This window comes from Schistocerca americana, chromosome X (genome assembly GCF_021461395.2).
Source record: "Schistocerca americana isolate TAMUIC-IGC-003095 chromosome X, iqSchAmer2.1, whole genome shotgun sequence".
In the NCBI taxonomy this organism is placed as follows: Eukaryota; Metazoa; Arthropoda; class Insecta; order Orthoptera; family Acrididae; genus Schistocerca; species Schistocerca americana.
The window spans coordinates 403869223-403895421 of record NC_060130.1 but is presented as its reverse complement, the minus strand read 5'-3'; the positions used below and the strand labels follow the sequence as shown (position 1 = coordinate 403895421).

Here is a 26199-nt window from a genome sequence, read left to right as displayed (position 1 = left end):
GTGAGAGTTAATACATAATTAAAAACTTTTAGTAAGTTACACAATACCATAGTCGTTACCCACCAAGAAGAACAAGATTTATGCACGAAGATGAATTATTGTCATTTTTGTTGTTTTGGTGCCAGGATATCCTGGAAATGCTGGAAGAAAAGGTTTTGTGTTGACTCAGTCTGTTCATTCAGGATTTTTTGTGGTGACTTTAGTTTGTGGATGAAAATTTCTAGTTGTTAAAGGAGGTCCATCTGTAGTCCTTTCCCAACAATGTGTAGCACAGAAAGACTGTCATTGATATCATCAACAGAGTGTTCATAATGAGCAACATGTGACTTATTTAAGTTTTTGAGTCGAAGGGCATCCACATGTTCTTTGTAGTGGGTTGCAAAATTTCTCCCTGTTTGGCCTATGTAGAAGGAAGAACAGGAGCATGTGAGTTTGTACATGCCAGAATTTGTATGCCAATCTCCAGTGGATTTATTATTGCAAACAATTTTATTTTGTAGTTTATTGTCAGTGTGGAAGGATACTTCTATGTTGTGTGGTCTGAAAAGGTTGGCAGCTTTATATTCCTTTGCCAAGTAATGGAAGAAAGACAAATTTTGGCATTTCTTTCTTAGTTTGTAATGGTGACAGTGGTTGCTTGACTTTACTTCGGATTTTTTCAACTAGGGTGTTTATCAAAGAGGCATTATAATCATTATTTTGGGCTATAGATTTAAGTATGTTCATTTCTTTACATGCATCTTCTTCACTGATAGGGGTGCGGTGCATACCTTTTACAGATGACCTGAAGAAAGCAGTTTTATGTTGGTTTGGGTGGCATGAGGTATTGTTAATGGTAACATCACTGGTAGTGGGTTTTCTGTGTATTTGGAAGGTATGCTTCTTATTGTGATGGAGATATTCATGTCAAGAAAGTTAATTCCTTCAGTGCTCTGGTGTTCAATTGTGAATTTAGTGTTTGGGTGCATTTTATTCATTTCATCTGCTAGGTTATTTAGTTCTTCTTGTGGACCATTGAAAAGTATTATTGTATCTTATTATACAGAATTTTGTCTGTAAATTGTGGGTGTGTTAAGAAGAAGTCTTGTTCCAGATTATGAACAAATATGTCAGCAAGCAAGCCTGCAAGGCTGCTACCCATTTCCAGACCACTGTTTTGGGGACCATTGTTTTGCATGCAAAATTTGCCACTGAATGAAATATAGTTATGTGAGAGGACTAATACAAGCAATGTCATGAGTTCATAAATTTCTGCATTGCTCAGCTTTTGGTATTTGATTAGATTCTTCCACAATGGATATACTGCAATTACTTATTTCTTTTATCTTTTTGTAAAGATGTACTATTTTCATGGATTTTAATGACTGCATATATACCTACAACAAGGTAGTGAGGTTCCCTAATGAGTTGGGGTATTTACAAAGTAAAAAACAAGGAATTGTATAAGGGTGAAGAGATATTAATTTCTTAATCTTGGTTTGCATAATTTTCTAAATTTAATTCAATGTTGTTGAAGGTAAAAATAAGACACTGCAAGTCTTCACTTTCAATTTTCCATATGAGATCATTTACAATTTCTGAAAAGTATTTGCTAAACTCACTGGCAGTATCGTACCCACTGTCAGTCTTTCTACTATCAGAATTCACAGAGATCCTTCCTTAACATTTACCTTTCTTTCCATAATGTTGTTCACAGCAGTCCACATAGTTTCATATCTAGAGGAAGAGCTTCAAATTAACAAGTCATACCTCAAGAACAAGTAGGCCCCACTGCTTTGATGTGTTGTAAATGGGACGATGCTAGAGTAGTTAAAAATATCAACCATTCCATATTGTAGTCTATGATAAGCTTAAACAAAACATTCATGTCAAATACTCATAAAGTTTTTAATGGTTAAAGAGTAGCTCTCGAGCCAATAACATCAGTACCTACAACAAAATGAAATTCTCACGTTGATTCGTTATAGTGATCATAATATGGTGTCATCAATTTATGTGACAAGTCTGTTGAAGCAGAACAGTTTTAAATTTGTTCAATAATAACCACTTGGCTGCTCTTGTAAATAATTTATTTAACAACTGGTTTTGTAGCCTAGCAGCTACATCATCAGGTCTGATATGTTAAATCGTATGATGATGTGGCTTCTAGGCTATGAAATTGTTCATGAAATAAATTATTTACAAAAACAGCCAAGTGTTATTATTCAACACATATACTTATGTTCTCCCTCACACATGATAATGGGTAATTTTAAATTTGTCTTCTTAAGATCTACACTGAATAAACATTTCTCAACTAATCTTTGGATCACTGCACTGCTCCTAAGGATGTTATGTCAATAATTATGATATAAATTTCTCTCTATACTTGAAAAGTAAAAGTCACTGTTTACCTGTGGTAGCAAGCACATCATATACCAGTACCATATACCCTAATACTCCCCCATCCTTCTCACTGAAACGTGAAGTAAAAAGCTTTGAGGTATTTAGCAAGGCATGGGATGTATAATGAAAAGATAAATCAGACACCCTAGGAGAGGGAATGTTCACTTCTATCAACAAAAATATTGTGACTACTGAGATTGAAACTGAGTCTGGCTGTGAAGTTATCTGGACACAAGTAGCAGGCCTAGTTGGACTAAAGTTAATTATCAGATGTTTCTGTCATAAAAGTTTGAGAATCATTCCAGGGAAGTCTATTCTCAGTAGCACGGAAATATCCCAATCATGCAACATTAGTTAGAGGTGACTTTAACCAAACAAATATAGACTGGGACATCTCTGGATTTATTGCAGCTAATATGAGCAGACAGCCCTATGAAATAATTTTGAACACATTTTCCGAAAACTGTCTTGAGCAGCTAGTTTCACAGCCCACACGTAACCAAAATATTTTAGACCTTGCAGCAACAAATGCGCCTGACTTATCAACAGGGCCAGTGTAGAAACAGGGATATCTTATCCTGATATTATCATAGTGACAAACAGCAATTCTAAAGCAACCGTCTTTGGGGTGGAGGGGGGGGGGGGGGGGGGGGAAATCTGCCAACCTATTGTGTACTGCAGGTTCATCAGAGCCCTTTGACCTAGGTTTTGATAATTACAATTTTATCTTCTTCAGGAGGAAATTGCTATGCTACTGATGTTAAAATCTTCTTCTGAACAAGATAATTTTTTAAACCTACATCAAGGGTTCCAATAAATCTGCATTCCACAAATAGTTGGCTGAATTTTTCATCTTTCAAAGACTAAAGTTGATAAATCAGTCAAGATGATTAGAAGAGTAACTGTGCTAGAAAAAGCATTTCAGCAATGGAGGGACATCAATTAGTTCCAATACAATGGACATAGAGGAACTATGGAAAAGTTTAAACTGATTGTAAATTATGCCATGGATAAGTATGTGCTGAGTAAACGGATAAAGGACCAAAAAGATCCACTGTGATTTAATAATAATATTCAGAAAATGCTAAGGAAGCAGAGATTCTTGCAGTCTCGGTTCACAAAAAAAAAACACACATAAGTCAACAGTTAAAAGATAGTAGAATTTTTTGCGTATTTAAGAAGATTGAAGAGTGAAGCATGTAACAACTTCCAGTATCATGCCTTAGCACAGTTCTTAATGAAAACCTCAACAAATTCTGATCCTGCACAAAATCACTATGCTGGTTGAAGGCTTCTATTCACTCACTCATCGATCAAAATAGTGTGGCAATAGAAAGCAGCAAAAGGAACACTGAATTTTCAAATCACACCGGCTGGAGTGGCCGAGCCGGTCTAGGCGCTACAGTCTGGAACCGCGCAACCGCTACGGTCGCAGGTTCGAATCCTGCCTCGGGCATGGATGTGTGTGATGTCCTCAGGTTAGTTAGGTTTAAGTAGGTCTAAGTTCTAGGGGACTGATGACCTCAGAAGTTAAGTCCCATAGTGCTCAGAGCCTTTTTTTTTTTTTTTTTTTTTTTTAAATCACATGTTTAAGAACTCATTCACAAAGGCAGATCATACAAACATACTGTCATTTGACCATCACATACACTCCTGTATGGAGGACATAGTAATAGGTAACGCTGGCATACAGAAGCAACTGAAAGAATTTAAAACAAATTAGTTGTAACATGTGGATGAAATCTCAATTTGGGTTTACAGAGAGTACTCTACGGCATTGGCCCCTTACCTAGCTTTATCACAAATCTCTCTCCCAGTGAAAAGTGCCATCTGACTGAAAAAATGTGCAGGTGACTCCTGTAGACAAAAGGAGTTAAAGAACACACCTGCATAATTGCAGACCAATACTTAAACAATGTTCTGCTTCAGAATTCTCGAACCTATCCTGAGTTTGAATACAATAAATTTCCTTGTGACAAAAAAGTTTCTGTCAACAAATCAGCATGCATGCAGGAAGCACTGCTCATGTGAAACGCAGCCTGCCCTTTCCTCACATGATACCCTGTGAATCACAGATGGATGGCAACAGCTAGATTCCATATACCTAAGATTTCTTGAAAGCCTTTGACATAGTGCCCCACTGCACACTGTTAATGAAGGTCTGAGCATACGGAATAGGTTACCAGATATGCGAGTGGCTTGATGACTTCTCAACTAATACAACCCAGTACACTGTATTTGGTAACAAGTGTTCAACAGAGACAAGGGTATTGTCAGGAGTGCCCCAGGGAAGTGAGAGAGAACTGGTCTTATTCTCTACATACATAAATGACTGATGGACAGGATGAGATGCAATTTATAGCCATTTGTTGATGAAATTGTGGTGTATGGGAAAATGCCATTAAGTGACGGGGCACATACAAGATGACTTATGGAACTTCTAGTTAGTGTGACAGATGTTAGCTAGCTCTAAATACAGAAAAATGTAAGTTAATGCAGATGAGTAGGAAAAACAACCCTGTAGCATTAGAATGCAGCATTAGTAATAAGCTGCCTGACATATTCAAGTCGATTAAACATCAAGCATATTGTTGCAAAGCAATATGAAATGGAATGAGCACATGAGGATGACAGAGAGACGGCGAATGGTTGACTTCGGTTGATTGAGAGAATTTTAAGAAAGTGTAGCTCATCCACAAAAGAGACTGCATATAAAGCGCAAAAGTTACTCATTCTTGAGCACTGTTTGAGTGTGTGGGATCACCACCAGATTGAATTAAAAAGATGACAATGAAGCAATTTAGAGGTATGCTTTTAGATTTGTTACCAGTACGTTCGATCATTGTGCAAGTATTACAGAGATACTTCACAAACTGCAATGTTAATCCATGGAGGGAAGACGTTCTTTTCACAAGGCACTATTGAGAAAAATTAGGGAACCAGCATCTGATGCTGCCTGCACAACAACTGTACTGCTGCTGGCGTACATTTCGCATAAGGCCCACAAAGAAAAGGAAAATTAGCACTCATACAGAGACATATAGACAACCATTTTTCCCTCATTCTATTTGCAAGTGACTAGTAGTGGTACATAGTACCCTTCACCATGTAGCATGCAGTGGCTTGCCAAGTATGTATGCAGACGTAACCCCCCCCCCCCCCCCCCCCTCACACACACACACAACCCCACTCGCACTCACACTCACTCTCTCTTTCATGATCACACAAAAACAAATGAAAAAAATAAATTTTTCAATATATGCCAAAATTATGTAACACACCTTTTCTCCCTGGAGGTCCTCTGCAACTTTTCGGGTTTTTTCCAGTTCCTGAGTGAGAGCATTTTTCTCTTCTAGAGCATGCATCCTTTCCTTCAGGTGTACTTGAAGCCTTTCATTTGATTCTAAAACAAACACTTCAGTTACACATTTAGCACCACTTCATTCATAATACAGTAATACAATATATATAATATAGTAATACAAAACTTTTAATATTAATTTTTTTAAATTTCCTACAGCAGTTTTATCCACCATACAGACTCCAACTCGGGACCTTTGCCTCGGTCGGGCACACAGTTTTAATCTGCCAGGAAGTTTCATATCAGTGCACACTCCGCTGCAGAGTGAAAATCTCATTCTGGAAACATCCCCCAGGCTGTGGCTAAGCCATGTCTCCGCAATATTCTTTCTTTCAGGAGTGCTAGTTCTGCAAGGTTCGCAGGAGAGCTTCTGTAAAGTTTGGAAGGTAGGAGACGAGATACTGGCATAAGTAAAACTGTGAGGACCGGGCGTGAGTCGTGCTTCGGTAGCTCAGTTGGTAGAGCACTTGCCCGCGAAAGGCAAAGGTCCCGAGTTCGAGTCTCGGTCGGGCACACAGTTTTAATCTGCCAGAAAGTTTCATATCAGTGCACACTCCGCTGCAGAGTGAAAATCTCATTCCGCTTCATTGGTTCACGGGCATGAAGTCGGATAATGTTGTGGAAGCTGCACAATGTATACATTGCCCAGACGTGCCACACTGTTAAGCATAGATTCACTGAACACGTCACACCACATTGTGTCAGCCAGGAAAGTCTGCTGTTGCTGAACACTGTCTTGCCATGACACATAGCACGAACTATGGACAGACAATAATCCTTTTGTCCACTTCCATGTACTTGGACTCAATCTTTAAAGAAGCAGTCAAAGTATGTATAAGTAATGACCTGCGTAATAGAGACATAGGATTTCAGTTCAGCAAGGCATGGGAACCAGCACTGGCAGTACTAAGCCATCATCAGCTATAGATGAGCAAATCTGAGTCAGCAAAGATGGGGAATTGGAGTCTGCACAGTTAAACTGGACACCAACACTACGTCCACAAATGTGCTGGGCCACGATTTGCGGCCAAGCTTTTCCTGCAGTGCGACTGTGAAGACCATGGCCCATTTCGCCGGCACTGGATGTCGCTATACTCTATGATTTGTCTACGATGATGTTATAGCCCCACCCCCTTGGCACCTGCGCTTTTCTAGTGAGTCAGTGTATATATTGGTGAGAAACTGCAGCAACGTGTTAGTAAGCACCTGAAGATGACAAGCAGCTGTCTTGAAATACTGTGCAGCTTCCACAATATTATCCGACATGATGCCAATGAATCAATTAACCAATAACAATGATAATAATATAATAATAACATTACCACCACCACCACCACCACCACCACCACCACCAACAACAACAACAACAACAACAACAACACTAATAATAATAATTATTATTATTATAATAATTTAGAAGTGAAACTGGATCACCTGATAACAATTTGTCCACAGTTGATGATAGCCTTGTATTGTGTTCTTCGTTCATTTTAAGCCTTTGGTTTAACCGCAACAGCTCAGCATTTTTCTCCTCTAATTGGGCCTCTAAGCGCTGAATTCTGTCCTCCGCTGACCCGTGCCTCTCTTGAGCCTGAGAACAAAATTTAAAATGTGTTACAGAATTGTAGCAGCATCCATCACATAATAATATTAGCTTTTACTAAGATCACCTGCTACTTACTGCAGTAACTATACTGACATTCACCTGAAGTGACAATTGAAAATTTGAGCCAGAACCAAAACATTAATCTGAATTTTTGCAAAAAGCAGGAAATCTATGTTCAAGTCCTTGCTCTGGCACAGTTTTTCAGTTGTCACTCCAGATGGACTCGTGCAGCTGGCAGCACAATAGCAATTGATGCACCTTACATAATAACATTCACTGTTGAACTCATCAACACGTTTCCCTGTCTTGGAATTCAAATATACTAAGATAGATGACTGGATTACTACTATGCTAATCAGTGATGAAGTAGTGAAACTGCCATTTCTACGTTCAAGTATCAAATGGGCAGAGATTTTTTATTTTAATGCTCAACAACACTCAAACAATATAATCTTCAGAGATCGAGCATTTTATCACTCCTGAGGAAGAGATGAATTGGCAATGTATGTGAGGGAGAACCATTCTAGCATTTGTCTAAAGCAATTTAGAGAAACTGTCAGAAAACTGGTTATGACAGACAAACCACTATATAAACCATACTCTTGTGACATACAAGAGCTAAAGTGACATCTCTGCCACTGATGTCACAAGGCTACGTTACAATGCATACGGTCTGTAACAAACAGTACTAAATAACTTTTGTGATGTTGCAATGCCTGTGTTATTGCAAATTACGATGCAATGTTCGTTCAGACATGCATGGCAACTACAGCCATTATGAAACACATTGCAACCTCTCACCTCATCATTTGGCTATCCGAGCACGACTCATGGCCAGACCCAAATTTCTATATGTCATCAAATGTGTCTACAACCTGTACTTGTACATCCATAATGTACATTCCCGTAGAGGGGTGACATTTTACTTGAAAGTCACTCGCCCGCTGTCGGCAGATAAATGTGATATTGGAGTGCATGTGTTATTTCAAATTGCAATGTAATATTCATTCAGCCATGCATGCACATCTGCAGGAACATGCAAAAAATTGTATTTAAAGATGACCGATCTGGAGTGGAAACAGTTCACCAAACTGAAGAGTAACATTCATGGAACAGTACATAAAATGCTATTTTCAACACTCCACCCTCCGTCGGTGAACACACTGATGAAGGCAGTGGGCTGACGAGAGATGAGGGCTTTTGGATAATTGACCTTCCAAGCAGTTGGTGAGTGAAGCTGAAGCAGTTTTGTCATACATTATTTGTATGGGAAGCACAATATATGATTTCAGTAGATATTCCACAAAAAGGAACAAGGAATTGATTGACTGATTCCAAAAACAAAGACGAATGTTTCCCTGAGACAGGTCTGGTGGGGGGGGGGGGGGGGGGGGGGGGCGGAAAAAAAAGGACTTCCATGAAAATTTTTGAACTTATCACAGATGAATTATTTACTCCTTTCATTAGAGAAAGCAAAAAATGTGCCCTATCAAAGAATGAAAATAATAAGAATGGTTCTCCAGAGGAGATTAATGATACACAAGACAGCCTTATTCTCTCAAGTTACAATGTTTTGGGGGAAAAAAGAAGTTACTGGAGGTCTAAACCTAACATGAAGAATATATTAGTGTATGTGTGTATGCAGAGAGACAGGCTTTTATTTATCGACATATATTTCACATGAAAGATTATCTATTTTTCCCACAATGACAAATTTTTCAAAATCCCCACATATAAATCATTCCAAGACTCAATTTATGAACCATTTTATTTTATGTGAATAGCTATACTAAGATGAGTCCATGGTGAAATATTTCGGCCCATATATTTGCAAGCAGTTTAAAAGTGGGAAACACATAATGTTTGGATATAAGGTCTAGTGAGATACTTGATAAATTTTGAAGCCGGCTGATGGAACATTACACCAGCAATGAACCCAGAATATGATACAATTTTTGATAAGGAAACATTCCTACCATTCCCCTTCTAGACAAACTATCACATAAAACATATTAAGTTTACAACATAAGTTACAGCCATTTTCTCCAGCAGCTGTGATTTTCTCAAGCACTTGAAAGGAGGTTGTATCTGGAGAACTGGAGAGTAAGGGACAATGGAATTCCAAAAGACTGCACACTGTAGCTCCTTAGCAAATGAGGACACTGAACGTGGAACATTTTGAAGAAATATCAAAGAAGAAGATAGTATTTTGTTGGAAAATGGGTGGAAAACATTGTAGTTTCACTCATCTCGAATTTGCTTGGGGGAAACCCCAGTCAAGTGTGGAACAAGATATTTGTTCCAAGAAAAAAATGTTCCCAAACTGGCAGTAACTTGTAAATACAACAGATACATAAGTGAAGTAGACAGGCTGGCAGGAGATTAACCATGACCATATTTCAATTGGCAGAAAGAAAAAGTACTGTTCAATACCATATTTTTGTAAGGAGAGATGTGCATGAACCGTTCAATGAATCCAAAAGTAAAATCTATCTACAGACTTAACAGAGAATCCTAAGAAGTTTTGGTCTTATGTTAAATCTCTAAACAGACCGAAGCCATGTATCCAGACTGTGACTGTAATGGCAGTGAAATGGAGGATGACAGAAAAAGCCAAAATAAGAAACACCGTTTTTCAAACTGTTTCACAGAGGAACAGCGCACTGCGGTGCCTCTTTTACATCATCGGATGAACAACAAAATGGCTGATATCGAAATAAGTGATCGTAGGATAGAAAAGCAACTGAAATCACTCAACAGAGGGAAGGCCACTGGACCTGACGAGATACCAATATGATTCTACATAGAGTAAGAGAAAGAACATTGACCTCTTCTGGCATCAGTATACTTTAAGTCTATGGAAAAGAGAAGTGTTCCTGATGACTGGAAAAAAGCATTTGCTTTTCTCATTTTCAATAAGGGTAATTGAACAGAAGTACAAAACTATAGGCACTGCTGCCTAGTGAACTAAATTAGGGCATATGGAATATCACACCAACTGTGTGACTGGCTTGAAGAGTTTTTAGCAAGCAGATCACACCCTATCATTCTCGATGGAAAGAAGCATTCAGATGTAAAAATAACTTCAGATGTGCTCCAGGGGAATTTTATAGGACAATTACTTTTGACAATATATATAAATTACCTTGTAGAAAATGTTAAAAGTTCCATGAGGCTTTCTGCACATGTTGTTGTTCAGTACAGAGAGGCCACAAAACACAATTACCAGACAATCTATGCTTGGTGCAGGGAGTGGAAATTGACACTCAACATAAACAAATGTAATTTTTGATAATATATAGACAAAAAGATCCTTAGTGTACAATTACACAATTGTGAACTATCAACAGAAGCAGTTAATTCCATAAAATAACTAGGAGTATGTGTATGGAGTGATTTGAAATGGAATGACCACATTAAAATTAATCGTGAACGTGGCAATGCCATACAGAGATTCACTTGAAGAATCCTCAGAAGTGCAGTCTATCAATGAAGGAAATACTCTAAAAAATGGTTGTTTGACCAATATTTGAATACTGCTCATCAGTGTAGGATCTGTACCAGATAGGACTGATAGAGGACATAGAAAAGTTCCACAGAAGTGCAGCAAGTTTCGTTACAGATTCAGTTAAAAAGTACAAAAGCATCACAAGAATGATCAACCAGCTCCAGAGGCAGACACTGAAAGAGAGTTGCTCCACATCACAGTGTGATCTACTGTTAAAATTCCAAGAGAGAATACATTTTCAGAAAATTGAACAGATATACTGTAATTCTTTAGGCTATCTCTGCCATATGTTGACATGTTGGATAATTGTGCCTTCTGCCAGTTGATTTTACGATTTCGACAGCATGACTCACTGTCTTCTTCAGTTGCTCCTTGAGACAGCATCAGGGAGTACCTGAAGAAGACAGTGAGTCACACCCTCAAAATACCATGCGAGAATGATGTGAATAACCAGCATAACAATTGATTACTCAACACATTAACAAATATATTGCTATGTATATCTTATGAAAAGATGACAAAGATTAAATTAGAGAGATTCAAGCCCACATCAAGGCTTACTGTCAATCATTCTTTAAGTGACCTAATCGTGACTAGAATAGGAGAGGGTAGAAGAGACAGAGGTACACAAAGTGCCCTCACCCATGTACTGAAAAGTGGCTTGTGGAGCATCAACATAGATGCAGATGTAGACAAGGTTTTTGGATGCTGCAAAAAAATATTGCCTGTCAGTTGTACGAAGAGGCAGAGAGTAAAATAACAAAACTTTATTTCAGGACAGAAATACACTTCAAAAAAATAAAATAAATAAAATAAAATACGGCGCCCCATGAAGGAATTATCTGAATGGGGCAGAAATCGGCAGATGCGTGCTTCACAAATTGATCACGTTAGTAACGTGTGGGTCCACCTATGCCCATAATGCAAGCAGTTATTTGGTTCCGCATTGACTGACAGAGTTTTTGGATGTCCACCTGAGGGATATCACCCCAAATTCTGTCCAACTGATTCATTAAATCATCAAAATCCCAAGACAGTAGGAGGGTCTTGCCCATAACACTCCAAATGTTCTCAATTAGGGAGAGATCCAGTGAGCCTTCTGACCAAGGTAAGGTTTGGCAAGCACGAAGACAAGGAGCAGAAACTTTTGCCATGTGTGGGAGGGCACTATCTTGCTGAAGTTTAAACTCAGGATGGTTTGCCTGTAATGGTAACAAAAACAGAGCAGAGAAGATCATTGGCATACCACTGTCTTGTTAAGGGTGCCACATACAATGTAAGTAAAATCGCTAGCCGGGTTTAAGACTTTCATCCAGACACTCGTTGACCAGTCTGGCGTGACAGTTGAAGATAGCAAAACAAAAGCTTAAGTTTTAAATTTGACATTTAAGAAATTATTGATGCAGAAAAATTTTACAAGCCTACCATCATTTGACCACCACACAGAGTCCCGTATGAATGACACAGTAGAAGGATCCTTGGTGTAAAGAAACAACTGAAAAAGCTGGAAACAAATAAGCTGTCAGGTCCATATGGAACCCCAATTTAGTTTTACAAAGAGTACTCTACAGCACTGGCCTCTTACTTAGCTTGCATTTATCATGAATTGCTCACCAGTGCATAGCCCAAGTGATTCGAAAAAAGCAGAGACGATTCCTGTACATAAGAAGAGTAAAAGAATGGACTCACAAAATTACAGACCAATATCCTCCACATCGGTTGGCTGTAGAATACTAGAACATATTTTGAGTTTGAATATAATAAATTTCTTAGAGACCAAAAAGCTTATATCCAAGAATCAGCATGGTTTTAGAAAACATCACTAATGTGAAACTCAGCTTGACCTATTCTCCCACAATATACTGTGGACTATGGATGAAAGGAAACAGGCAGATTCCATACTTCTGTATTTCTGAAAAGCATTTGACATGGTAACCCACTGCAGTTTGTTAATGAAGGTACAACCATATGGAGTAGGTTCCCAGTTACGTGATTGGCTCGGAGACTTCGTAAGTAATACAAAGTAGCACGCTATCCTCAACGGCTGGTTGGTTGTTGCTAATGCTGCGGTGTATGGGAAGGTGTCAAAGAAGAGCGATTGTAGGATGAGACAAGATGACTTGGACAAAGCTTCTAGTTGGTGTGATGAATGGCAGCTGGCTCTAAACATGGAAAAATGTACGTTAATGTGGATGAGCACGAAAAAAAAGCCCATAATGTTCGGATACAGCATTAGTAGTGAGCTCCCGTCTGACAGTCACATCATTTAAATATCTGGGCATAACATTGCAAAGCAATATGAAATGGAACAAGCATATGAGGATTTCGGTAGGGAAGGCAGATGGTTAACTTTGATTTATTGGAAGAATTTTGGAAAAGTGTGGTTCATCTGTTCAGGAGACCACACATAGGACACTAGTGAAAGCTATTCTCTACATCTACATCCACGCTCCACAAACCATCTGATGGTGGGTGGCAGAGGGTACTTTGAGTACCTCTATCGGTTCTCTCTTCTATTCCAGTCTCGTATTGTTAGTGGAAAGAAAGATTGTTGGTATGCCTCTGTGTGGGCTCTAATCTCTCTGATTATATCCTCATGGTCTCTTTGCGAGATACACGTAGGAGGGAGCAATATACTGCTTGACTCCTCAGTGAAGGTATGTTCTCGAAACTTCAACAAAAGCCCGTACCGAACTACTGAGCGTCTCTCCTGCAGAGTCTTCCACTGGAGTTTATCTATCATCTCCATAAAGCTTTCAAGATTACTAAATGATCCTGTAACAAAGCACGCTGCTCTCTGTTGCATCTTCTCTATATCTTCTATCAACCCTATCTGGTACGGATCCCACACTGGTGAGCAATATTCAAGCAGTGGGCGAACAAGTGTACTGTAACCTACTTCCTTTGTTTTCGGATTGTATTTCCTTAGGATTCTTCCAATGAATCTCAGTCTGGCATCTGCTTTACTGACGATCTACTTTATATGATCATTCCATTTTAAATCACACCTAATGCCTACTCCCCGATAATTTATGGAATTAACTGCTTCCAGCTGCTGACCTGCTATATTACAGCTAAATGATAAAGGATCTTTCTTTTGATGTATTTGCAGCACATTACACTTGTCTACATTGAGATTCAATTGCCATTCCCTGCACCATGTGTCAATTTGTTGCAGATCCTCCTGCAATTCAGTACAATTTTCTATTGTTACAACCTCTCGATATACTACAGCACCATTTGCAAAAAGCCTCAGTGAACTTCCGATGTTATCCACAAGGTCATTTATGTATACTGTGAATACCAATGGTCCTACGACATTCCCCTGTGGCACACCTGAAATCACACTTACTTCGGAAGACTTCTCTCCATTGAGAATGACACGCAGTGTTCTGTTATCTAGGAACTCTTCAATCCAATCACACAATTGGTCTGATAGTCCATATGCTCTTACTTTGTTCATTAAACGACTGTGGGGAACTGTATTGAATGCCTTGCGGAAGACAAGAAACACGGCAGCTACCTGGGAACCCGTGTCTATGGCCCTCTGAGTCTCGTGGACGAATAGCGCGAGCTGGGTTTCACACGATCGTCTTTTTTGAAAGCCATGCTGATTCCTACAGAGTAGATTTCTAGTCTCCAGAAAAGTCATTATACTCGAACATAATACATGTTCCAAAATTCTACAACTGATCGACATTACAGATATTGGTCTATAGTTCTGCACATCTGTTCGACGTCCCTTCTTGAAAACGGGGATGACCTGTGCCCTTTTCCAGTCCTTTGGAACACTACGCTCTTCTAGAGACCTATGGTACACTGCTGCAAGAAGGGGGGCAAGTTCCTTTGCGTACTCTGTGTAAAATCGAACTGGTATCCCATCAGGTCCAGCGGCCTTTCCTCTTTTGAGCGACTTTAATTGTTTTTCTATCCCTCTGTCATCTGTTTCGATATCTACCATTTTGTCATCTGTGCGACAGTCTAGAGAAGGAACTGAAGTGCAGTCTTTCTCTGTGGAACAGCTTTGGAAAAAGGCATTTAGTATTTCGGTCTTTAGTCTGTCATCCTCTGTTTCAGTACCATTTTGGTCACAAAGTGTCTGGACATTTTGTTTTGATCCACCTACCGCTTTGACATAAGACCAAAATTTTTTAGGATTTTCTGCCAAGTTCTCGAGCACAGCTCAGGTGTTTGGGATCTACACCAGATCAAATTTAAAGAAGACATTGAAGCAATTCAGAGGCAGGCGGCTAGATTCATTACCTGTATGTTTGAACAACATTCAAGTGTTATGGAAATGCTTCAGAAACTCAAATGGGAATCCCTGGAGGGAAGACGATGTTCTTTTCAAGGAACACTATTGAGAAAATTTAGAGAACTGGCATTTGAAGCTGATTGCAGAATGATCCTACTACCAACAACATACAATTCGCGTAAGGACCATGAAGATAAGATACAAGAAATAAGGGCTCACATGGAGGCATATGGACAGTTGTTTTTCCCTCACTTTATCTGCAAGTGGAACAGCAAAGGAAACGAGTAGTAGTAGTAGTAGTAGTAGTAGTAGTAGTACAGGGTACCCTCTGCCATGCACCATACAATGGTTTGTGGAGTATGCATGTGGACGTAGATGCAGCTGTAGATGTAGATGACAACCAAAGGGATCATGTTATTAACAGAAATGGCACCCCAGACCACCACTCCTGGTTGTCGGGCAATATGGCAGGCGACTTTCAGGCTGGTATCCCACTACTGTTTGGTGCATCTCCAGACGTCTTTGCTGGCCACTGGGGTGCAATTTGAAGCAGGGCTCATCATTGGAGACAATTCTACTGCAGTCATTAAGATTCCAGGTCAAAGACGTGTCTGGCAAATTGTAAAGCAAATTTCAGTTTTCATTGATAAGTTTCTCTCAAACAACTGTCTGCAGTCACTCAAATTTGTGACTCATTTAATACCCACAGAAATCACCAGTGGCTTTTGTAGCAGCACAATGGAGATAAAACTGAATTAATATTCAATGTGTTTAATGCTTTATGTTAATCAGTATGCAAACCCAGTTTTGCTTTGTAAAATGCGATCAAGATCTGAATAAATAGAAGAAAGACTTACACAAAGTAATAAATACACTCCAAAATGAAAATCGCAAACACACACACACACACACACACACACACACACACACACACACACACAAACGCAAATAACAACCAAGGAACATCCCTAAACTTGAACAAATAACATGAACAACAGTTTTTTAGAGAAGTTGTTTTGAGATACTAACTATGTAGAGCTGCTCTTGAGAGCCAATGCAACATTACTGATGGAGATCTAAGAGACTGGGCCCTCAAATCACAATTGAGGTAAATGTTGCTAATTTCAAGTCTTCTTCAACTTGGTTAAGCAGGTGATAACTTCTGTTTATTGGTACAACACTGAGAAATTGCAGTAAGTTTACAAATGAGATTGCTTACAAATCACTTGCATGACTCATTCTGGAATATTGCTGAAGTACGTGGGACCCATACCAAACAGGACTAACAAGGGATACTGAACATATACAGGGAAGGGCATCATGAATGGTCACAGGTTTGTCTGACTCAAGAGAAAGTGTTAAAGAGATGCTGAAGAAACTGAACCGGCTGACTCTTGAAGACACATGAATTATCCTGAGAGAGTCTACTAACAAAGTTTCAAGAACTGGCTTTAGATAATGATTCCCTGAAAATACTACAACCCCTTATGTGCTGCTTATATAAAGATCATTGGGATAAAACCAGAATCACTACAGCATGCACAGATGCATTTAAACAATCCTGCTTTCCATGCTTCATACATGGATGGAACGGGAAGAGACCCTAATAACTGGTACAGTGGGACGCACCCTCTGCCATGCACTTCATGATAGTCTGCAGAGTATGGATGTAAATGTAGATATAGACTCAAGAAATCATGCACAATAGGGGACTGGAAAACAATCAAGTTTGCTTCAAATAAAAGCGTACAGAAGATATCATTAATTCATGTCATTTGAGGTTTATCAGGATAAATGTATTCTCAAATTTCAGTCATTTGTGGACTATCAGTATGTATTGGCATAATTTACAAATTGCTTTAAGTATGCTCAGTATGCAGCATAATAATCCAAGCAATGGCTGGGACCGTTTATCACTTCACTTCAATTCTGTCTAAATAAAACTAGTAATTACTGTGTAATTAAAGACACAACTGATAGAAGTCATCTGTAATGTAACATGAACTACTGATTTATTTTCCTGTGCTAGTCACCTTCATAAGAATGAAGTATACAACAGTCTAGCTGTCAATGCAAACTGCCTCTTATTCCGAACGTTAATGATACATGACATTTTTTGTATGGTTTAGGTGCTTCAAATTTGTTTGTGTCACTCTAGATATTAGAACTATGCAGCACTACCCTCTCTTGTCTACAGGTCACATTTTTATATTTTTGTTGCCTAACTTGAAAATAGCAGCTTCTAATAAAAATGTTCCTCAGTACACAATGAAGCTATATTAAATTTCCTAAAAAAAGATGCTATTCATTTTTTTCTCTAGGGCTAATGGTTTCTGCATTTCAAGGGATGAAAAAATTGTGGTATATTAAAAACATTGGTTTAAATTGTAAAATTAATGTTTACCTCTACATGAAGTGGGTTAAAAACTAAAATTAAATGTGTCAAACAATGGAAAAACCAAGATGGAATGTAACAATATTATGAATGTGGCTTCAGCTGTCAGCAGCTGTGGACTTGTTTGTGTGAGTTGCGTTTGCACACGTGTGTGTGTGTGTGTGTGTGTGTGTGTGTGTGTGTGTGTGTGTGTGAGAGAGAGAGAGAGAGAGAGAGAGAGAGAGAGAGATATCTATTTTTGACAAAGGCCTTGTTGGCCAGAAGCTTATTGTGTGACAGTCTCTTTGTTGCACCTACCTGCGACCTGCGACTCAGCATCTCTGCTATTTGGTGAGTAGCAACTATACTTTTATAAAATTAAATGTGTGTACTGTGTTGAAGTGAAGTAGAGCTGTATTAAGGGATAAATTGTGTTCTGTGGGTGTAACACTGTGGAAGGGAGTCCACCCCTCTATGTCATGAGAGGCAACTACAGTGTGTTTCACAAAGTTATACTGACCTTCCATAGTGTGCCTTATGAATAACTGGCAATGCAGTGCACAGACATGCCCAGGGGTTGTTTATTTTTTTCAAAATGCATTAACGCTATATGGAGAGAAGATGTGAGTTACTAATAACACTAATGCAAGAAAAGCATATGGGCAGAATATATGTAAATCTCTGCATACTATTGCACATTAGTAGAGAGAACATTCAGTACAGCAGATGTAGTGTTCTCCCCAGGAAGGCAGCTTTGCCCACCAAGAGCGCTGCTCACTTTTTGATTTACAGACAGACTGTACCTCCCCAGCATTTCCTGTCCAGTTCTATTGTGTGAGCAGACAACAAAATAACTTCACTGAGCTTGTATTTATACAGTGGAGTTATTGTCAGTTAATTAAGTGAGTACTTATTTGCAGTTTTTATGAGAGCTATTATGTAAAAAGCACCAAAAAGCTCAGCAGCTGGATCTATCAACTACTTAACGCAATGAAGAGCCTGTCCCGAGTGTAACACACTGTCATGTATTCGACAATGTTGATTTCATTGTCTTCGTTATCACTGTCTAGAATATTTTTCACAGCATGGGGGTATCAAAGGCATCACCCCAGCTATCCCAACATCTGAAGAAGCCCAGAGGCTTACATTGTCTCCCTCTACAACAGAAGTACAGAACTTCAGATATTTCAAACTGAGTCACGCAAAGCATCCCAGCAGATTACTGTTCTGGACTTGAACACAAACCAGTACCATTCCAAAGGGCACATGCACACCCATATGAGAAGGTACACCATTGATTTGTAGTAAGTAGCTCTACCTGGTGCAACCCATTCTACAAGTGCCAGCAATTTCTGAATGGAAAATATTTATGTTACCTACAAGTAACACAATAACAACAAAATTAATGATGAGATAAATACAATAACTTTGTGGACATTCATTAATTCACAACCATGTGACTGCGACAAAATTGCACAGCTTTACAATACGCTATCAATAATGTACATCAGTGAGGTGTTACAATTACCAATCCAGTCCCTTACCCACCAAAACTACGTAAGTCACTCTCATCACACTTAAAAATTAAATGCTACTCGGTCACTGTTTATACGAATGAATTTTATATAAAAGCTCACTTACCAACTGGAACGAAGTACTCATGTAATGAACTGAAAGTAACTCAACTATAAAAACACGTTCTCAGTGAAGTTATTTTGTCTATTCACAGAAGAGAAGTGGACAGAAAATGCTGGGAAGTTATAGTATGTCTTTAAACTGAAAAATGAGCAGTGTCAGTGGTGAAGGAAGTCACGCTTCCCTGAAGAAGACTACTGCTGGTGAACAGGATGACTAAGAATCAATTTCCCACTAGCAATGTACAACAGTGTGAAGAGATTTATGCAGGTTCTGTGAATCTCCATTCCATACATGCATTTTGCAGAAATAAACGTGCCATGAGCAGGCCTATGCACTGTGTCACCAGTGATTTATAAGGCACATTGCAGATGGTCAGTATATCTTTGTGAAACACCTTGTAATTGCTTCTTGTGACATAATGTGGTAGATAGAGTCGGAAATTACCTGCTCGATCTACAGTTTGCAGGCCTATGAAGGAGGGTGTGCATGAAAACAATCCTGGACCTACCACCCTCTCGTACATCCCTGCCCCTCCACCCTGTTACATCCATGGAACAAACTCTATTCCTTAATACAGCTCTAATGCACTTAGATGTGGTACATACATTCTGATAATTTTATACCATTAACACAATGTTTTTTATAATCTGCAATTTTTTCATCCCCCGCTACACAGATACAATTAGTCCTTGAGAAAAAAATGAATGGGACCATTTTTATAGGAAATTTAATGCAGTTTAACTGTGTACTGGGAAAAATTTTTGCTAAAAACAGCTGTTTCCGAGTTATTCACGAAAAACATAAAAGAGTGACCTTAAAATGCCCCCCCCCTCCCCACCTGCTCCCCAACCCCACACACACACACACACACACACACCACTGGTCAGAATTTTCAGTACATTGTTAATGACCCTTCCTGCTACAACTGCTCAAAAATTTGTGACTACACCAATTTTTCACCCAATTTTCTTTTGTTGACTGGACTATTACGTGTGTAAAGGCATCAGATTTTGAACTGTAGTAACATTATAAGTTAACTCATATCAGCAGAATCACAAAATTGATAAGAGAAATTTCAGTGCATCCTCTTTGTTTGTGGAGTTTCAGCAGAGTTATTTGGAGAAGCAAGAGAAAGGATATACAAAATACACTGAAGAGCCAAAGAAACTGGTACACCTGCCTAATATTGTGTAGGACCCCCGTGAGCACGCAGAAGTGCTGCAACATGACATGGCATGGACTCGACTAATGTCTGAAGTAGTGCTGGAAGGAAGTGACACTATGAATCCTACAGGGATGTCCATAAATCCGTAAGAGTACAAGGGAGGTGGCAATCTCTTCTGAACAACACATTCCAAATCATCCCTGATACGCTCAATAATGTCCATGTCTGGGGAGTTTGGTGACCAGTAGAAGTGTTTAAACTCAGTGTATTCCTGAAGCCACTCTGTAGCAATTCTGGATGTGTGGGGGTGTCACATTGTCCTGCTGCAATTGCCCAAGTCCATCAGAATGCACAATGGACATGAATGGATGTACGTGATCAGACAGAATGCTTATGTACGTGTCACCTGCCAGAGTCATGTCTAGACATATAAGGGGTCCCACATCACTCCAACAGCACAACCCCACACCATTACAGACTGTCCACCAGCTTGAACATTCTTCTGCTGACATGCAGGGTCCATGGATTCACGATGATGTCTCCATACTTGTACACATCCATCCGCTCAATACAATTTGAAATGAGATTTGTCCGACCAGGCAACATGTTTCCAGAACAGTCCAATGTTCGTGTTGACAGGCCCAGGTGAGGGGTAAAGCTTTGCGTCATGCAGTCATTAATGATACGTAAGTGGGCCTTCGGCTCTGAAAGCCCATATCAATGATATTTTGTTCATTGGTTCGCACACTAATGCTTGCTGATGGTCCACCATTGAAATTTGCAGCAATTTGCAGAAGGGTTGCACCCCTGTCACATTGAACGATTCTCTTCAGTCATTGTTGGTCCCATTCTTGCAGGATCTTTTTCCAGCCCCAGCGATATGAGAGATCTGATGTTTTATTGGATTCCTGATATTCACGGTACACTTGTCGTATGGGAAAATCCCCACTTCATCACTACCTCAGAGATGATGGGTCCCATTGCTTGTGCACCGACTACAGCACCACATTCAAAGTCACTTAAATCTTGATGAAAATGAAATGAAATGTCGTGTGACGAGGGCCTCCCGTCGGGTAGACCGCTCGCCTGGTGCAAGTCTTTCGATTTGATGCCACTTCGGCAACTTGCACGTCGATGGGGATGGAATGATGATGATTAGGACAACACAACACCCAATCCCTGAGCAGAGAAAATCTCCGACCCAGCCGGGAATCGAACCCGGGCCCTTAGGATTGACAGTCTGTCGCGCTGACCACTCAGCTACCGGGGGCCACTGTAGCAGCAGTAACCAATATAACAACTGTGTCAGGCACTTGTTGTCCTACATAGGAGTTTCCGACCACAGTGCCATCTTCTGCATGTCTACATATCTCTGTATTTGAATATGCATGCCTATACCAATGTCTTTGGCACTTCAGTGTATGTTAATCTAACTCAATCATTCCAAAAATATATCTTACAACAAAGGATTATCTTCTAAAATGGCAGGAATATAGTACATTGGAACTAACAGTAATTTCTATTACTGTATAAGAAAAGAATGCTACAGTTCCCAAAAATCAAAATCAAAGATAAGTCAGATTAGAGACTTGAAAACATGTTTACACCACAGGCTTCATAAAACACTGATGAACACTATGACAAATGTTTTGTCAATAATCCATGTTAAAGTGAGATTAATAGTGACAGTGACAAATACAATACTAAAAGAAGTAATTCTCTAATATACTCTTCAGTGAATATTAGCTTCACTTCAGAAATAAGTGAAGTACACAGTCATAAAAATTCTTTGATACAAGGAAAATATTTAATAAAGAGCATGAGTGTTTGTGTGTGAACGAAAGTTTCCCCCCCCCCCCCCCCCTTCGGCAATTGCTTCTAATTAATATTGCAATTACTGAGCAGAAGTAGACAGTCAATTCATGCTCATAAATGTCCAGCATGTTAACTACTGTACAAATGATGTGATCCACATCATAAAATTTATCATAAATTGTATCAATGTAACATACGCATTACCTAAATTATTTTTGTAATAGTCTCATAAAGGACTACTTCTTCTGGCCTGTCATACAGTTTCTGCAATACTGGCTTCCAAAGTACACGTATTTGTGCTCCAAAATTTAATGGTTGTGTTATAGTGGCAATAACACTGCTTAGCACTAACAGAATGTACACAAATAGACGTTAATTACTTTCACTCTACAATTAAGAACTTGGTGAAAATGTGACTTAAGCAACTGGGTAAATAAGATGTATATTGGAAACATGCAAGAATTATACAGAATAACACAGACATTCATAATTACAAACTACAGCAAGTTTTGGACTGAAAAACAAAGAAGTAAAGACAAATTAGATGTAAAGTGACTCAAAATATCATACATCTAGATAAAGTGCATGGTGCTGGTAAAATACCTAAACTTTTTTCTAAGACACAAGCAAATAAAAGTTACCCTTTCAGAGAGACACTACGTTTCATTTTATTGCACTGTTAGTACATCAGTATGTGCTTCTTCCACATAAATAATGAGAACAAAAATTATTATTATGTATTTGTATCAGCAATTACTAACTGATGTTTTAGGCCAAATTTCAATGGCAATTAAGAATTTTAAGTTACATTATTACGAGGTGCTGTAAATATGGCAAATTTGTGATTTTTACACACAACAGCAAGGCTAAAAAGTTAAGTTGTGTATTGATACCAATCATATATACCATGAAACATTTTATATTCCAAATCAGTTCCTTGTGCATAAATTAGAATAACAGACAGGTCTACCATGCAATCAAAATTCAGGTAGAGAGCAGTTTTAGGAAATTTAAAGTTAGTCAATCTGAAACTGCTATCCAGAATTTGAAGATTACACTATGCCTGCTCTGACTGAAACATCACCCACCTGACAGTTCAATTTGTCAAGCTATTTTAAACAAACAAATATAATGATTCGGTAGTAGGTTGCTTTCAAGTAATCACCTGACAGAGTTTGCCACTCATGAGAATTGCTTTGTTTCTGGTGTGTTGAGTGACATATATTCAGCAGTTTCTAGAGAGTTTACCCACACTTTTTTAAATTTCATAACATTACTGTATAAATACAAAAAAGTCACACTTATTATTTGTGTGTCAGATTATTTAATTATTTCCTCTGCGGACCTCAAAACAATTTCTGGGAATTTTTTTCCCCATAAACAGAATTACGACTTTTAAAAATTTGGTCTAAAATCTGAACTTACTATGTATGTTTAGGAAGTAAATTGTGACACTTCCTTAGAGCCATTTTCTAATGTTAAAATGGGGAATTCATTATGTATGAAATTACGAAACATAACAATGAAAATTTCAAAATACAACTACGTGCACTAATGGTAATCAAAATGAAACTGAATGAAGTGTCTAGCAACAACAATAATTATATTTTAACTTTTTTTTTTTTACAAAGAACAAAACAGTACACAAGGGCACTATATGGACAGCAGGCTGCAGAGTGGTCTGTGGTGGGGAGCGTACCTGCACCCTCACCTGGGTCAGCGCCTCCATTCTTTGTTTCAGTTCTTCCTCCATCTCTGGTAGCTTTGCAAATTGTGCAAGTTTCTGTTCAGAGAGCTCCAGTTTCTCCTGGATGGCATTTATCTTCTCCTCTTGCAACTGTTAACACAGAGAATTGATTTATTTTTTTTCAAAATAAGTTGAGAATATTTCATACATGCGCGCGCGCGTGTGTGTGTGTGTGTGTGTGTGTGTGTGTGTGTGTGTATGAGTGGAACATTTTTTGAGGAGGTAAGCTACTTCAGACACTTTATATTGTAACAACATTTTGGGTTTGCTGCATCAATGGATTAGTGGTACTGCCATACAAAACAAGTGAACCACAACTATCTGCTTTTCATAGGTGATTGTCTACAGTGGTTAAATAATTTGGAAAAAGCATATTTTTGCCATCAGCTGTAAATTTTATGTTTATTCTCTACTGGTTTTGATAGTTACAATCATCTTCAAGGAGAAAACATCGTAAATCAATGGATCATCCATATATCTCCACCAAGTATGCACCATACAAATGTAAAACATATATAATTGTCATAATAGGCTTTCTTAACACAGTCCATATAAATACACTGTGCCTTTTCACAGTTACAGTAGTGCATGTTTGGTGATAACTCCACACTTAATAATGACTGGTCACTTACTAAGTGTGGAGTTATCACCAAATGTGCATTACTGTAATTGTGCCATGGTACAGTGTGTTAATATGGACTGTGTTAAGACAGACTATTATGACAATTATACATGTTTTACATTTGTGTTGTTCATGTATGATGGAAATGTATGGTTGACCCATTGATGTAAAACATTTTTCTCCTTGAAGATTATTGTAACAATAAAAACCAGTAGAGAATAAACATAAAATTGAACAGCTGATGGCACAAATATGATTTTTCCAAACTATCTCTATGCTGCATTTAATCAATATACTCAGAAGTTCCATCTCATTGACAGGTTTACAGTCAAAAGTCTGGGAATGCAAGGTCAAACAAGAGTCAAGTAACATATTAATTAATTCCCATCACCAACTTGCCATGAACTAATTATGGTGGTAAAATCAGAGATTCTAGCTCATACAGATATCTATTGACAGTAGTTGTTCCCATGCATCAATCATGAATTGAGTGTGAAATGGAGGACACTATACTGGTACATGTAGAACTTTTTGCAACATACACTGCGGTTTGTGGAGGTGTGGAGAGAGAGAGAGAGAGAGAGAGAGAGAGAGAGAGAGAGAGAGAGAGAGAGAGTGTATGTAACTTACAGGCACTCAACACCAAGGTTATAAGCACCCCTACACACATTAAAAGAAACGAATGTGGATAAAATGTCTAAAATTGTTGTTAAACAGTGAGAAGGAAACCTATAAAATGACACTCAATGACTTCCAATAACACTCAATGAGTTCCACCCAATCATGTTGAGTCACACAATCACTCTATCTCATAGGCTTTAATAAAATGGATAATAGAGAAAGATACTATTACTGGGATTAAAACATACAGAAAAGCTATAATAAAAGCACAGCAGAAATGTGACTGGCTGACCACTTACAAAAAATATAGGTGAGCCTTGTTAACACATCTCCCAAAATTTTTTTGAAACAGGTTGTACACCAGACAAAATCTTAAAACTCTGACAAAATTCATTTCAATGTCACTTAAAAGAGAGGGTAACTCTGCTGCTGCCCTCCGGTCTGAAAATAAAACACACTCTAGTAAAATGTGACACACAGTTACCTATATGCCACAAGAACCACACACTGGAGGATCCACTCACCAGAACAAGAAGTCATGTGCCAGAGGACTGTGGCCTTTGCAAAGACAAATAAGCATGACTTCACCCCATCTTCATGGCCAAAAGGAGGTACACCACAGCTGTGTAGTGAGCTTTACTAGAGACAGCTTATTATCAGGCATTTCCAGACGCTCTTCTTCCCTTTGGCATATGACTCTGTACCTCAACAGTCAGACAAGAGCCTGCCGAGGGATGTCACACTGAACTAATCAAGGATCAAGACATGCCTCCTTGGTAACTACATCCCTCTTTTCATTCTCTGCAATATCATGCGCCCTGGTACCCAGCAGAAGGACACCTCCTTTTCCAGACATTGCAGCTAGATGAGGCCATCTCTGATATCCTGAACAGTTTTATCATCTGGGTACAAAGTTTGCAGACACTGAAGGGCACTCAGGGAGTTGGAACAAACAAGGAATTTAACAGGCAAGGCACACCTCATCTGCTCCAGTGCCCTCAAGATTGTGGACAGTTCAGCATCAAGTACAGTGAACTCTGGAGGCAATTGAATCTTGAGGACACAATCTGGGAAAACAACAAAGCAACCAACAGAGTTCCCC

The 26199-nt window shown here is 38.8% G+C and overlaps 1 protein-coding gene across 1 annotated transcript in view; it reads right to left on the bottom strand.

Moving 5' to 3' along the window:
- Positions 1-26199, bottom strand: part of LOC124556050 (liprin-alpha-1) — a 406425-nt gene that overhangs the window by 146313 nt on the left and 233913 nt on the right. The window contains exons 9-11 of the mRNA XM_047130083.1: positions 23807-23944; positions 7181-7337; positions 5667-5788 (exon numbers count right to left, since the gene is read on the bottom strand). Of these exons, the coding sequence (XP_046986039.1) occupies positions 5667-5788; positions 7181-7337; positions 23807-23944 (417 nt within the window). The remainder of the gene's footprint in view (positions 1-5666; positions 5789-7180; positions 7338-23806; positions 23945-26199) is intronic.